Genomic DNA, 16,115 nt, shown 5'->3' on the forward strand with positions numbered 1-16,115 from the left:
TGCTTTCTGTATATCATCACCTCATTAATCAGTACAGCATTTCTAGGAGTTAGGTACTATTATCCCCATTTACACAGGCACAGAGTTTAAGTAACTTGCCTGGAACACAAATTGTCTAGAACACAAATTACAACTGATGGAACTTGATTCAAATCTGAGCAGGCAAAGTGGTGAGTACTGGAAGGAGAGCAGGGTAGTACCAACACTCCCAGTTACAAGTTCTTTGCAGGAACAAGACCAAAAACGCAGGTTCAGAGGTAACCTCTGACTATGGAGGAGCCCCTTACCTCTTCCTTTCACCAACACTGCCCCTTCCTTGCTCTCAAAAAGGATAATTCTGCTGCGAGGCAGGAAGCAAGAGTTACAAAAAGAAACCTCGCAAATCAACAGTACGGATTTTTGGGCAGACTGACTAAACTCCTTCATTTATTCCTCAAACATTTATTAAACACCTACTATGTCCAAAACACTGTTAACAAGCTAGTGTAGAGCTCCCGAGAACAGCAATCCTGAAACTTTCTGGAGATGGCAAAAGAGGAGTGCTGGCTTGTTCGGGAGTTCTCCCACTTTCTTCTTTCTCAGGAATTGTTCTACCCCTCAAGGTGGCAGGAGCGGGAACCCTCATTCTCAGGTCTCACAAACCTGAGAATGAAGAGAAAGCACTGCACACAGAGCTAGACTGATATCTCGGGAGATGCGTCAGAAACTTGTGACTCAGTCCGCCAGGCCTGATGATGTATAGGCTGGCTTTCTAGGTAGAGAAGAGATAATAGCATTTGCAGAGACAGGAGCTGAGTCTTCTGGTCCCGCAGACCCTAGACTCCGGCCCGCAACCCCAGCAGGTTTCTGTACAAAAACCTTTTGAACTGAATGCATACATTGTCCTCTAACAATGCAAACGCTGCAGCTGCCTATTGAATAATCGTCCCGCCTCCGTTTAGAGCAGTTCGTGCGTGCCACAGAGGCATCTTCTGCGCTATAGTTATGCAACCTCACTCGCAGCGGGAGTTATTTCCTGTGCTTCTGGCTGCGCCAGATTCATGTAACACGCCTACCCAGGGCTCAATGGAAGTCGTTCTCCATTAACAACCAGTCTAGCTTTCAGAGATGAATGCCCCGCACAGCATACCTCTTGCGCGGTAAGAATCCAAGGTATTAAAACTCTTTCTCGCTGTCCAACACACACACACACACACACACACACACACACACACACACACGCACTCTCTCTTTCCCCCCCCCCCCCCTGTGTGCACGCAGCTAGGAGACTGCAGCAGTGCAACCAGAGGGACAGCAGGCGGAGCTCTCTTTGTACAGTCCCTCTCTCCAACCCCCACCAACTAAAGATGAACTCATGCCAATTCCATTCTTTGCAAGGAAAACACACACACACAGAACACAGCAGCCTCCAGTTTTCTCCTGGAGCACACTGTCATTCTAGCCTCTCCGTTCAAACAACCCGGATATTCCAAAGCGAGTAACGGGGAGCATCGCGCCGCAACAATGCAACCTTCCGAGCTGCTCCCCGTGCAGCTCCCACCCCCGCCCCCTTTCGCGGCGTGCCAAGAGTTTGGAGCGCGCGCACGCACATACATGAGCGCGGTGCCTGCGTATCCCTCCGCCTCCCTCCTCCTCTCCCCGCTCGGAGGCTCGACAACGATTTGGGAAATGAAGGGAGGAGGGAACTACTTTCCTGAAACTTGCTATGCTGCACACGACTTCGAGTTGCAGTGATTCGTCCGGAGGCCGAAGCTTTTAGTCCTCCTACCCACACGCCCTCTCAGTCCGGGCACCCCGCTCGACAAGCCCAGTCCGTACCCGCTCTGGCCCTCCGGGAAGCCGGCGTCCCGGAGAAATCACCAGGGACTACTTCGCCTCCTTCTCCCGCGGGCGCCCCCCGGTTCGGGCAGCGGCAGCGGCGGCGGAAGGAGCGGGCGGCGTGAGCGCTTCCGCCGCCCCCCTAGCGGCTCCCCTCTGGCGAGCGTGAGGAGCTGGCCCGCCGAGCTGCTGGTGGGCACTGGCTGGTGGGGGGCTCGCGGTCCCTCTCCTCGCTCTCCCGCCTCTTCTCGGGACCCTGCCCCTCGGGCGCGCCGCTCTTCTCCGGCCCGGGTGCGGACGATTGGTTCGCTCGCCCCTGCCTCACACGCGCCCCGCCGCCCCCTCCTCCCCCCTCTGGAGTCGTTCGGGCCGGAGCGTGTCTGGAGGAATCCGCCGCCGTGAGGCCCCTCGCCCGCTTCTGCTAGTCCCGAAGGACCGGCCCGGTCGCCGCCGGGGGCTGAGCGGGCAGCCGGCGGCGAGGCGGGAGATGGTGGGGTGGGCTCCGGCAGGACCGCGCCGCCGCCGCCCGGAGCCTGGGCTCGGCACCCCCCCGCCGGCCCCCACCGAGCGGAGCCCTGCTTCCTCCTCGCCGCATCCCTGAGGGAAGCGCCGCCTCTGCTCCTGGGTTCTCCGCCCGCCCGCCCGCCTGCTCGCTCCTTCCTGGCCGGACCCCGCCGCGCTCCACCCCAGTGGCCGGAGGAGCCGCTCTCCAGTCTGCCTTCACAACCCTCTTCCTTTTTTCCTTCGCTCCCAATCCTCCCCGGCCTCATCGGATCTCTTGGTTGGGCGCTGAGGCGGGGGAAGAGGCTGGGGTCGCCACGGCGGAGGTTGTCGCCGCCACCCCCCTGCGGGGGTGGCCGGGGTTCCCGGCTGGGGGGGCACCGTTCCGGGTGAGGCATCCACCATGGTGAGGCCCCTGAGCCGCTGCCCCCGCGCCCCCCCGGCCGCCGCTGCCTCCTGCCCCTCGGTGCTGCTGCTGCTCCTCCGCCTGCTGTTGCTCCTCCATCTCCAGATCGGATCACGGTGAGGGAAAGATGAGCGAGGAGACGGCGACTTCTGACAACGAGTAAGCACCTCACAGATCTAGATTACTTCCCCCCCACCCCCCATTCTTCCTCGGCACCTCCCCAGACCCCCTCGGAGACTTGGGTGTTTGCAATCCTGGAGAGTTGAGTGCATTCTGTTCTGGAGGAAACATTTGATTTCCTTAGCCATTTTATTTAGTGGCAGCAACCCCCGACCCCCACCCCCACCCCCAGTATTTAGTTGCTTTCTTCTGGGAGAAGGTATTGAATGTTGGGCTGGAGTTGGGCTGGAATGGCAATTGTATGTCCATGAGATGGAATAATGTAGATGGATGGAGTCGGGGTAGAAATAACCCCAGTGCCTGGAAGACCTCTGACCTGTCCTTTTTCACGTTAGCACACCAGTCAACATACCTTGAATATCCGTCCATACTCCTTTATAGCTATTTCACTTGGAAACTAATGTGTGGGAGCACCTCTTGCAGCAAACTGCTCTTGAATCTTAATTCGATGAGTCAGTGACTCTTAAATACCGATTAAGCCTTCCCCCCTCCCCCCCCGCCCTTTTTAAACTTATGACCTGTAAGATTCTTGTAAAAAATGGGGCCAGGGAAACATTTTTATAATTTAATAGCATTAAGGACACCTGGAGTGTGGGAGATGTTGAACTATTCTATTTTGCCTTTGCGAATACTGGATTTGTCTTTATTAGCATAAAAGAATTTTATAGGCTAATTTTTATCTTTCAGCTATATTGAAACACACCGTTTACGTTGATTTAACACTGTTTACATTGCTGAACATGTTGATGACTTCATTCATTAACTTGTAGAGCGTCCCGGCTTAAGTTTTCGTTTATTTGGGCTGTCCTTATGTTTTCCAAACGAAATACTTTGCCTTTTAAATATTTTGCTTTAACATAACAGCTGACTGGAGGAATAATGGTGCGGCAACAGTTTCCTATTGAGACGGGGTTTAATTCCATGCGAATATTTGTGTCCGTTTTCTTGTAATTAAATTCAAGTTTTATCTTCGGAGGGTTGGAAATGGTTAAGTGAGTTAGGACTAGTCCTAGGACGCATTCCTTTAAGTAAAGTGCATTCCTCGGATCAGACCTTTCTGAGAAAACTTTAAAGTCCAAGGCCTAGGCTTGTTTAACATAAAATAGCTTGAGAAATGCCAAGCAGCGTCCCCCCACCCCTCAACACACTCTTCTGATGAGCGGGGGTGGGAGAAGGTGGATTGCTGCAGTGTCAGTGCAGTCTAGAAGCAGAAGTGGCCGCCATGTTCTCTCTCTTTTTGTGAATCGCCCTCATTTGCATAGCACACTCTTCATTCATAAAAAAATAATTAAACATCCATCACCTTGGACATCTTGAAAGGATTTCCCAAGGAAAAAATTCGAAGCTCAACTGTCTGTCTTCATGTAGATTTTTGAGTTCAGAAAGTAAGGAGAATTCGAAGTTATAGGTTAAATTCAAAAATAGACGCCCACACAAACAACTACCCCTGTTCTCAGAATGTTGACACAGTTATGTGGGAAATATCAGTTCGGGGAGGTGCTGGGATCACGTGATCGCCTCCATTCATAAAATACCTGGCTGTCCATTCACAGTGCAGTACACTGTCTCACTGCCTTCCGCAGATTAGACCTACTTTGAGAGAGATCAAGAAGTATCTCAGCGCTTAGTTAGGAGAAAAACTGCTAAAAATCCGAACAGAATGACGATAATTTTTGCTGCCGTCTTCTTTTAAGAAAGTAGCCTGGATTAAAATGTCAAGTTCTATTTTGGAGATGGGAGAGGACTAATTACTATATTTAAAGTAAAATATTGAATACCTCCTTTTTGGGTGCAGCTAATTAGAAACGCTAATATGGGAATGTGAATTGACACACCTGTGAAATACAGTTTTTAAGTGAGCTCTTTTTCAAATACTTGTCATGGACAAATTGAGAGTACAGGTTTTTCGGTGTAGTGATTATCAGTGGATGATACCACTTTTACACTAAAAATGAATAAATATTCCCGGTGGTTTAAGTCCAAAGATTTTGATATTTGAAACACCTAAGGGCAATATTTACTGGTAGGATTGCCTTTTAAAAAAAAATTTTTTTTAATGTATTTAGTATGGGACAGTTTGGAAATTATCTCACTCACCCAGACTTTTAGAATTCTGTTTTCACAAATTTATCCTGGTTTATTAGTAAATTTTTCCCTACTAGGGGCTTTGTTATGTTAATTTTGGTAGGTCAAGAATAATATGTTTTAGCGTATAATTTTTTGCCATGAGATGTTAACTCTTCATGGGGACAAACTCTTGGAGGTGTTACTTTAAAATTTTTTTTATTTTAGAAAGTGATGTGTTCATCTGATAATCAGTTTTATTACAGCCCGCATTGTTTGTGTAATAGCTAAATCACAAAGAGTGAACTTCTTCGGAATGTAGACTTTATCCCGATAACTTACATATTTCGTCTTTCATATATATAGTAATGTTTTGAAATGGCAATTTATTATATACAATCATACATATTATGAAGAAACAAGAGAGGTATTATTGTAGATGCCCTTAAAGCCTTAGCATAGTTTAAAACTGCCCTGTAATATGGATTTTATTTGGGCCTTATGTTTATTTTTTCCTTTTGCTTTTCTCTCTTTTTTTAAATCCACAATCAAAAGGTATTTACTTAAAGTAGAGACTGTTCTTAACACTCGAATGTTTTTCCACCTGATTTCGACCTTTAAAAAGAGTGAAAATCACCAATATCTTGGCAAACTGTTAACCTTTTCTAGATAGCCATTGTGGTAAAATCCAGTAAGGCCTCTAGAGGCCTCATTGTGAAATCCTCTAGTACATGCTTATTTGAAATTAGAGTTCTGTGTAGAGAGAGAAATAGTTCTCAGAGGTTGACTGTGGGTATATAATTAATCAAGAATTACTGAAGGATCATATTAGAAGTCTATAACACTTTGTCTTATGCAGTGCCAAACTTGGGGAAGGGTTGGTGAAAGTCTGCTTTTCTTCTCTGACCTTCAGTAGGAACTGGAACTGCATTAAAAGTGCCATTAAAAAAAAAAAAATTCCTCCATGCAAGAGTAATAGTTCATTTCAAATAATGTACAAAATGGTCTTTAAAGTAAGTAATTATTTATTAAACAAATATTTATTTATTTAATAAGTCTTAACATTTGACATATAATCAAACTTTACCTTTTCTGTGATGTTGATGATGAATCATATTCATTTATTGGATTTTTACTATGTGCCAAGAATAAAAATATGTGATAAATGCTTTACACATGTATTATGTAATTTATGTATATACATGTAGCTTCAACAGAGTAGAATTGCATAGTAGGTACTATCATACCTTAATATATTGTGAACATTTTCCTGTGTCATTAAATATTTCCTAAAACATAATTTTTAATGCCTACATTATATTCACTGTATAACATATATTAGTTTTAATCAGTCTACTATGTCTCTTGTTTCTGAACAATGCTGCATTTGATCCTGAGTTCTGTCTTCATCCAAATTTATTACTTTTTCCTTGAAATAGTCTAGGAGTGGAGTAAAAGATGCAAATTTTAAGTTGTTTTATTTTTTCTGCTAAATTGCCCTCTAGAAAAGAAACAGTGTGTGAGAGTGCTTATGCCTTGAAATGTCTGTCCAGTTCTCTTTGAAAAAAATTTTGCCAGTTTTGAAGGTGGAAGTGGGATCATGTTCCTACTTTTAAGGATGGATAATAAAATAAAATTGAGTTTTCAAAAAACTTGTTAGGTTGTTTTGGGGCAATTGGACTGTTTTTAAATATAAGCAGAATTAAAATGATCATACAAAAGGCATCTGCAGATAATTTAACTCTTACCAACTTTTATGCAGTATGGTATAATATAAAGAACATTGGGCTTGGAGTTGGGAGATGCATTTCTGTCCTCACTGTCACTAATTTATTCTGTGATTCTGGGCAAGTGACAGCCTTTGTGGCCCTCAGTTTGCTCACTTGTAAATCAAGGAATTTGAACTAAGCATCATTATGGGCCCTTGTGCTAAATTACCCTAAAGTAATACAGTGATAGACACAATGCAAGTCACTAGACTTGTAACATACATATTTGTTAATTGGTCAATTTTATTAGATTGTTGATTTTGACATATTTAAGCAAATGAAAGACTTCCAGTAGAGATCTTGTAGTATTATGACGTAGAAGCATGAATTTTGAAGGAACAAGATAAATTTGGAAACAGTTGGTGCATTCATAATCTTTTAAGACTTTCTCATTTTGAGCTTAATTTAATAGCCATGTGTCTTTGATAATATATATACATCACAGATGGAGAACTTTGTAGTGCTCTTTTTTTTTTCTTTTAAATAAATATGGTCTCTGGATGAATAAGTAAACAAAAGGCTATTGGGCTTAAACATCAATTTGAGTGGTTCTGGAGGAATATATTAAGATACCAGCCCTCATGCTTTACTTACTGGCCTAGAAGTGTCAAAAGTAAGTCTTCTCATTTGGTTATTCATACAAATTATGTTAATCTAATACTAAAGGATAATTTCACATTTATTCAGTGCAACAAATTAACTCAGACAATGAATTTTTTCATTCTTTAACATTTAAGTTGAATTTGCTGTTTATCTCAAGTTGTGTGTCATAGCTGCATCTCATTTTAGAGTCCAGTACCAAAGTTACTACAAATCCCCAAGATGTTGTTTTTGTGGCACTCAGAATGGTTTGAAATGGAAAACAGACAAACTTATTGGTGTATTTTTGTTTAAACATAGTTCATTATTTTTGCTAAAGCATAGTTTATTAGTAATGGATCTCAGACTGAGGTGTTAAATTGATTTAGACATAAGAGTCTTAGAATTCAGAGTGTTTTTACTAATCTCTAACTACCAGCAAAGCATAGCAGCATCAGAGGTACTTGTGACAGCAACTGTATTAGTTTCCTAGGACTGCTGTAACAAAGTACCACATGTGTGTCATGCCCATCTTCTCATAAGGACACTACTGGATTAGGAGCACACTCAACTCCAGTATGACCTTCTCTTAACTAATTACATCTGCAGTGACCCTCTTTCCAAATAAGGTCACATTCTGTGGTACTGGGGGTTAGGACCCAACATCTTTTTTGGAGAGATTCAATTCAACCCATAACACCAATAGAAATCAGATTTTTTTCTTTCTTACAGTACAATTGCTGTTCAGTTGTTACAGATATCTTGAAATAGCACTTATGGTCATCACTAGTTTGAAATTATTATAGTTATTAAGCCATTGCTAGAGCTTGTATTTTAATATGTTAGTACAAAAACATTACTATATCAAAATTAATATTTTAGTATATGTGCTGCCAAAGCAAGCACCAAAATTAAAAATATTTTGATAATTATTTCAATATAATTGATTTCTTTTGTAATTTTATGTAGTTTGTTTTAAGCCTTTAATATTCTGAGAAAGGGGGCCATTGGCTTCACCAGACTGCCGAAGAGGTCCATGGCACAAAAAGCTAAAGTCTCCCGCTATGACTGAGGCCCTAAAGACTGAACCCAAAGATAGAGATTATAAAATAGGAAGATTTAGAAACATGGACGATAAGATGAACAAGTCCAAGTTACAGCTAAGGGTTGCAAAAGAAGAGGTAATGGAGAGGAAATATTGAGAGATACTGTCTGAGAATTTTCAAAAAGTAGCAAATTAAACCCAATTCAGTGAACTAAAAACAACAAAGCCTCACAGTAAAACCGAGTTTATCGTGAGATTGCAAAAATGTCAGCATGAGAAAATCAATGTAGTTTGTCACATTTGAAGATTAAGGAAGAGAAATGATACAATCTTAAATGCCAGATTGTCATTCAGTCTCTGCTTATAATATGGAAGTGAATGTCCATAATTTATAGATTTATAATTGTTCATAAATATGGATTTATATTATTTTTCTGCTTCCTAGAAGATTTAGACTTTTAATTTTTCTGATTTAAAATGAGAGTGTTGGATTTTATCAACTTTTAGTGTTGCTTTTAGTTCAAGAATCCTAAGTGATTTTCTTTGTATTTCTGAAATCCACATTTAATCATTCATGTAGCTCATAAATACAGGATTGACTACATAAATTACTTTGTATCTGAAATTTTAAAATTACCTTGGAAGGCATTTTCTATATTTAGAGTATGAAGAATAAGCATTGGTAAATTTAAGAGTAATTGGAAATTAAATTTTAATCTATTATCAGTTTTATCATTTTATTTCTAAATGTTATCTGTAAAACAGGGAGTATAGTTTAGATAAAGGCCATTATGACTTGGAATGCAGAATGTAATTGTTCTCCTGGTAGTATATAATGGTACTGTTTCTTATGATTAGACACATTTTGTTTGTCTATTCCCTTGGTTAGAGATTACTTTCACAAATACACCGTATTTGTTAATGTGTTGGTATCCAGTAGTTGCATTACCGAAATTTAGATGGAATTTAGTGAAATGTGACTTTAATGCTGCTTTTTCAAAGTTATTGTAACTTTTACCACATCAGAATGTTAATGATTAACTTTGGCATAAAATCACCAAACATTTTTTACTGTTCTGTTGTGAATTACATTGATATTCTGAGATTGGGATTAGGGATCAATTCTGGGTTTGCCCCCTTAGGAATATGTAAAAACATTTCAGAATTTTAGTTGCTGAATTATATATATGGATTTCTTAGTTTTTCTGGATTTTCCTCAAGAATTTCAGTTCAGTGACATTTGACTGCCTACTGGGCATTTGACTTTTCTTTAGCCCCAGAGATACAAAGGTAAGTAAAACCTGATAACTGCTTTCACTATCCAGCAAGGGAACTAGATCCCTCTGAAATGTGGTGAGTGCTCTGCTTATGAAGTTCTTCAAGGCTTAAGAAAAAAGTAATTCTACCTTTGGTGGATGGCTTAGTGGGAGTTGTGTGAAGGAAGCCTTCAGAAAAGAGATGGCATTTAGGAGTCAGCCAGAGAAGAGGGCAATGGAAAGAGGAAGGGCATTCCAAGAAGATGGGAAAAAACCCCAAACAAGCATAAAAGTTATTTCAGTGGTCTCAACCAAACCTGCAGTATCTCCCAAGTATGCCTGTAGTTGAAGTGGAAAATTGACCAAGGAGAGTATTAAATAGTAATAGAAAAATGAATAGGGAGAATCAGGAGTGTTTTCAAGGGAGAGTGAGAAGAGACAACAAAAGAAAAATCTTGAGAGGTAGGAGAGAAAGTATTGAAGACAAAATGGGAAGTGATGAAGTGGAGACAGCAAAAAGTAAGATTACATAAATTTAGGGGGAATTGTTAATAGTTGAGATTATTTGTTGGATGAGATGATGTCAGTAGTGGAGAGGAAGAGAAAAAGAGATTTAAGGAAAGGTGGGTAATTGGGAGAACAAGGCCCAGGAAAGCGGAGTCTTGCAACTGTTGTACTGCTTGTGTCAGATACTGTTGTAGATTTAATCCTTCTAATGACCATGTGAGCCAAGTGTTATCCATAGTTTACAGATGAGATAACTGAGACTTAAGAGAGGTTTAGTAACTTGCCCACAGCCACGCAAGGGAGTAAGCGTTAGAACTGAGATTCAAATTGCACTGTATTTATACTACACTATATCTCATATATTTAATGGCCAGACTGGATTTTGAAGAAAAAAACTAAGTTTGAAGTGATAGGTAGACAAGTAGAAGTGACAGCGGTTTTGAGGGACTGCAAGTTTTGGTAAAGTTAAAGAGCATGTAGAGTGGAAGTGGGGAAAATCGAAAGATAGATTTTGATCTAAGAACACAGGCTCCAGAGTGATAACATATGAGGGAAGATTAAAGTAGAAACAGGTTGTTAAAAGTAGAGGAACCAGGATCTGTTAGGATATTTTAAAAGGTCACCACTGTGGCTGTTCAAGTTGCTGGGTTGGTATCAGAAGTTGAGGTGGAGAGGAGTCCTGAGCCAGCGCCAGTGTATTTTATAAGTGTGTAGGATGAGCTGCTTAGAGTGGGAGTATGAATACTGACATCTGCCCCTGCAATTTAAAGAGACAGGAGTAAGGGTTTTGGGATTGGAAATTGAAAAGGAGTATGTCAAGGGGAGGAGGATAAGAAAAGGGAAGGGCTTAGCCTGGAGGATTTGAGAGTATTGGAAATGAATAGGATCTCATGTAATAATGGTCCTACCAAGAATGAGGGGTGTTGGGAATTAGGAAATAGAGAGGAAGACAGACATATGAATAAATTATCCAGATTTGGATTTTATTAAGAACTTTGTTTTCTGAGAGGCTGATCAAGATGTTGACTGATTTTGTAGGGCTTTATCCAAATAAATTATATGTCTTTGACAGAATGTTTTGTATTTTTTGTGTACTCCAATCCTAATGTGGTTAGAAAGGCCTTTTCAAAACAAAATTCACTAATTAAATTTCTACAATTAACATGGTGTTCATAATTAACATGATCCTGTGGTTACTACTGACTGTCCCATTAAGACTTTGGCAAATCATGTAACCTGTCTTTGTGCTTGTTCTCCATCTGTAAAACCAGGATAACATGGCCCTACTTCAGAGCCATGTTAAGATAACACGTAACCTCCTCTCCCAATAACATTTTTTGATTAGAGATAAGAGAATATTAAAAAATAACTTTTAGTTCTTGAGAAGAAAGGTACTATGTTCATGAAATAATCAGTGCTCATTTTCATTTAGCCTGAAGGTAGGGTTACTTTTAAAAAAGGATTATTGATCTGCTGGAAAAATTGTATTTCAGTTTAAATGTTAAAAAGCTGCTTTTCAGAAAAACTTAAAATTTAAACATTCCAACAAGCAAAAAAATAATTTAAATCTATATTGTGAACATTTTTAAAGCAATTTTAATACCTGAGCACATTTTGAAGTACATATGAGTAGATTTGATGTCTCTCCATCAATTTCAGGGAAAAGCCATCTTTCTCAGAGTCGAAGGAAGGAGGTTTCAAATTATATGGAGGGAAAAAAATCTACTTTCATGGGAGAAGGGGAGAGGAATTTTTTTTTCAGGTTATTAAAGATTTAGACATTTAATTTTTCGCAACTATAATCAACTAGGATCACTGTTAATAGGTGAGATAGGCTAGATCTGCTAGCTAGAAGTTCATTGCTTGTGGTTTAGTGCCGACTTTAATTTGGGCAGCTAAAGGTCTGTAAGCTTATGTTTAGTTCATTTTATAGTCATCAACAGCTAAAGGAAAAATTTGTTTATATTTTGATTTAGCCTGATGTTTAGAATTATTATTCTGAAACTGTATCACTTGTTAATTCAAAAATAACAGCCTTAGATACGTAATTACTGAAACTTGGTTTACAAATCAAGATCTTGAATGAATGTAAATCAGGAACTTAAAAATACGATGATGAAAAATGTATATGCTTTTTCTCTTGAGAATTATTTGATCTAAAAATCCAAACTTAATTAACTTAGTAAAGGTTAAGAAAATATAGCAAATAACTTTAATAAGTAGCATATCAAATTAAGATATTCTTCAACTCTGCATTATGATTTTTTCAAAAAGGAAGGGGAGAGACAGGAGATGAATGAATAAGACAAGGTGACCTCTCTAATCATCTTAGTTTTCCTTAGCAGTTTTTCATCTTGATACTTCTGGAGAGAGCCAAACTTAGCTTCTAAGTCAGCCAAAAGAAAAAGAATGTATCTGATTTTATATAGACCCTATTATTGTTGAGTCTGAAACTGTGTAATGTGTATTAGGCCCCAGCATACATCAAATAAAAGTCGTTTGATTATGGCTAACTTCTAGTCCCATTTTTGCATTTACGTCGTTTCAGATAGATTTAGCTAGGTACTTAGGAGGAGGAAAACTGAGCTGAATCCTTTTAACTGACTCTTACTGTCTGAATGTTTGTTTCCCCACCAAACTCATGTTGAAATCCTAACCTCCAAAGACAATGGTATAATGAGGTGGGGCCTTTAGGAGGTGCTTAAATCATGAGGATGGAGGTTCCACAGAGATCCCTAGCCCCTTGCACCATGTGAAAAGTCCCTAGCTATGAACCAGGAAGAAGGCCCATACCCAGCCATGCTGGCACCTCGATCTTGAACTTGTCAGCCTCCAGAACTGTTAAAAATAAATTTCTGTTGTTTATTAGCTACCCAGTCTGTCGTATTTTGTTATTGCAACCTGAATGAACCAAGATGCTGACTTTTCTTTGTTTTGGGGAGGACAAGGAGCAATAATTACATCAAAGAAAGAACAAAATCAATTAAAAACCCAACATAGTTTTCAGTTGCTTCTAGTTCCATACAAATATATTTTACTTGTTTTAATAGTGTATGTATGAATATTTATTTTCACTGGATATACTTAAAGAATTTCTATGCTTATACATAGTTTTTTAGTAATCATTATTATTATTATTATTATTTTTTTTTTTTTTTTTTTGCGGTATGCAGGCCTCTCACCGGCCGTGGCCTCTCCCGTTGCGGAGCACAGGCTCCGGACGCGCAGGCTCAGCAGCCATGGCTCATGGGCCCAGCCGCTCTGCGGCATGTGGGATCCTCCCGGACCGGGGCACGAACCCATGTCCCCTGCATCGGCAGGCGGACTCTCAACCACTGCGCCACCAGGGAAGCCCAGTAATCATTATTTTAATGCCTATAATAGTTCATCAGGTTGTACCATAAGTTTACATAGCTGTTTTCTTCTTAGTGAACACTTCAGGTGTCCAGCTCTTATAAGTAACATTGTAATGGGCATCCTTTCTGCATATAATTGTTTTTTTTATGTTCAATTAATTTCTTAGGAAGAATTTACAGGAGTGAAATAATTATGTCAAAGAATATAAGTGGCTTTTTAAAAATTCTGGTTATGAAATGCTGCTTCCAAAAATTTGTATTTTTTCTGTTGTGGATTATTTATAAATGACATTCTCATATTTCTTAGATTCCATTTTTGTTCTTTAGTACCTTGCGGGTTTTTTTACATAGCTCCCAGTATGTAATTAAATGATAGATAATATTTGAGTTATTACCAGCATTGTCTTAAAATCATTTGATAGAATTAGTCTTCATAACAACTCTTTTAAGTGTTATTACTATTATTACCACCATTTACAAAGATGAGGAAGCTGGGGCTTAGGAAAGTTGAATAGCTTAGCAAAGATTACATAGCTGGTGAAGACTCCAAAGCCTGTACCCTGAAACAGTAGCTTTTAAACTCTCGACTGTAACAGTAACAAATACTTTATACTGTTTGACAGTGTACATACATACATACATGCATTCATACACATACACACAAAACCTTTTGTAAAACAACTTAGACTTACTGTGATGACATAGGCTGACTTCTGTATTCTGTAGACTAGAATTATATATTACAGAATATTTTATTCTGTGTAAGAAGTTAATGCTGGTAAAGACCCTTGTAGTTAAAAGTACCCAGTTCTGAACTACAGTGTGTTATATGGGATATTGTCCTCTAAGGGTGTATCTCCTTATTGGTACCAAAGATTTACATTTATGTTCAGCTTATTATTTCATGAAGGAGATAATATGAAAAGGTATAGGATTCTCAGGGGGAGTGCATTTCAAGGTTGAGTTGTGAGACATTGTAGGGGAATTCAGATTTGAATTGCTGTAACTAGATTATAGATAATAAGCCTTACGTCATTGCTTCTCAGATTTCTTTCGGGGCACCGAAGTGCCCCGAATGTTAAGGGACTGTATCCCAAAGCAGCCTGTAAGATTGTATAATTATTTTGAAATCTAGTAAACTATCACAAAGATATCATGTGAATATTGCATTTTAATCAATAATAGAGTTGTATTTTCAATATGAAATGTTTTTAGTCATTTATATTAGGAAAAAAAGAACTCTTAACCATGCAGTCTTTACGTATTTATATCCTATGGCATTATATGTCTCTAACTTGTATGACACATTCCTGGGAGAATGTGTACTGTGGTGAGAGGCAGCATTTTGGGTACATTAGGGTGTTGCTCAAGGGTAAGTCATGATTGTGCACTGTAATTATAGCAGCTGCCATTTTCAAACAAAAAGTAGGAATGTATGAATCCAGCAAACATTAATAGAAACTTTTTGAAGTACAAAAACAATATAATCACATTGTAGAAAACTTGGAAGACAACTGGAAATTACTCATAGAAGAAATTTTCTTTTTTGCACTCATTAAAAGTTTTATAAAGGCAAGAAATATATAGGAAGGATTTGAAATTTAAAATTTGTTGTTTCTCTAAAAACTTCATGTAGATCATACGATTTATATAGATAGTGAATTACCTGGGTCAGAAAGAATAAAATTATGCTAATTGGCACACTAAGAAATCTGCAAAGCTGTGTAGAAAAGAAAGAAAAACTCAGGTTCTAGTCTCAGTTTTGCCATTTACTTATGTGACTTAGAGCAAATCTTCTAGTGTCTAAGCATCTGTGCTAATGAAGACAGTAATCTTTTCTCATCCATAAATTACTTTTTGCCTGAAAATTGTATAAAAATGGATTTATGTATGTATGAATTTTGATTTACTCACAGGGAAAGGTAGTGTTTTCTAGAGGATTGGGGGGAAAAAAAGAGAGGTAAGGCAGAAGGCAGAAAAAGAAAAGGTTCTAGCAAAACCTTAGGGAGAGGAGGAAAGCTGAGGAAAATGAACCTAAACCTCAGAATTGAAATGTCTGGGCCTGTTTGGGGAACTGAAGGGGATTGTACATCTAAGGAATATAGCTAAATTAAAGATTATATAACCTACATATTGAGAAGTAATGCAAAATATCTACATAGGTTATGTAACCTATATATCGAGAAGCTTTGCGAAATATCTACATAGTTAAAATCAAACTGTGTATTAAATGCACTGGAAAGTGCCCTTTTAAATTATTGTTTTCAGTAAAACAAGTTCACAAGAATGTTGAGAACCTGAAGTGGGATGGGGGAGATCCTAAACGCTTTAAAGTGATCAGGGGATGGTAAATGAGAATTGGTTATACAAGACCCACTGTTTTTGAAAGATAGTTACTGTTGATATTCTGTCCATTATTTGAGCATGCTTTCCTTATTTCTTTATTAATGAAGGTAAGGTAATTATAAGAGTTTTCATAAGCTCATATATTAAAGCAGTGTTTGGTACACAATAAGCGCTATTTGCCAGTATGCCTTCAGATACGACTGCAGTCTCTTACCTTATTTTCTAAGTATTTAAGTCTTTTCCTCGGTTGAAGTAATAACCTTACTATCTTAGTTGGGGAGGGATTCC

At 39.2% G+C, this 16,115-nt stretch overlaps 1 protein-coding gene across 2 annotated transcripts in view; it reads left to right on the forward strand.

Annotated features, from left to right (window-relative positions):
• Positions 1-1,762: 1,762 nt before the first annotated feature.
• Positions 1,763-16,115, forward strand: part of SPRED1 (sprouty related EVH1 domain containing 1) — a 120,016-nt gene continuing 105,663 nt past the window's right edge. Inside the window, exon 1 of one of the 2 annotated variants that reach the window (XM_082841246.1) lies at positions 1,763-2,010. Coding sequence is in view for 1 of the 2 variants with exons in the window: in XM_082841245.1 (XP_082697371.1) it covers positions 2,853-2,884 (32 nt within the window). In the remaining variant the exon portion in view is untranslated. Of the gene's footprint in view, positions 2,011-2,173; positions 2,885-16,115 lie in introns of those variants that run through there. The other variant, XM_082841245.1, reaches the window with a different exon arrangement.

This window comes from Leucopleurus acutus (genome assembly GCF_964270905.1).
Source record: "Leucopleurus acutus genome assembly, chromosome: 1".
Lineage (NCBI taxonomy): Eukaryota > Metazoa > Chordata > Mammalia > Artiodactyla > Delphinidae > Leucopleurus > Leucopleurus acutus.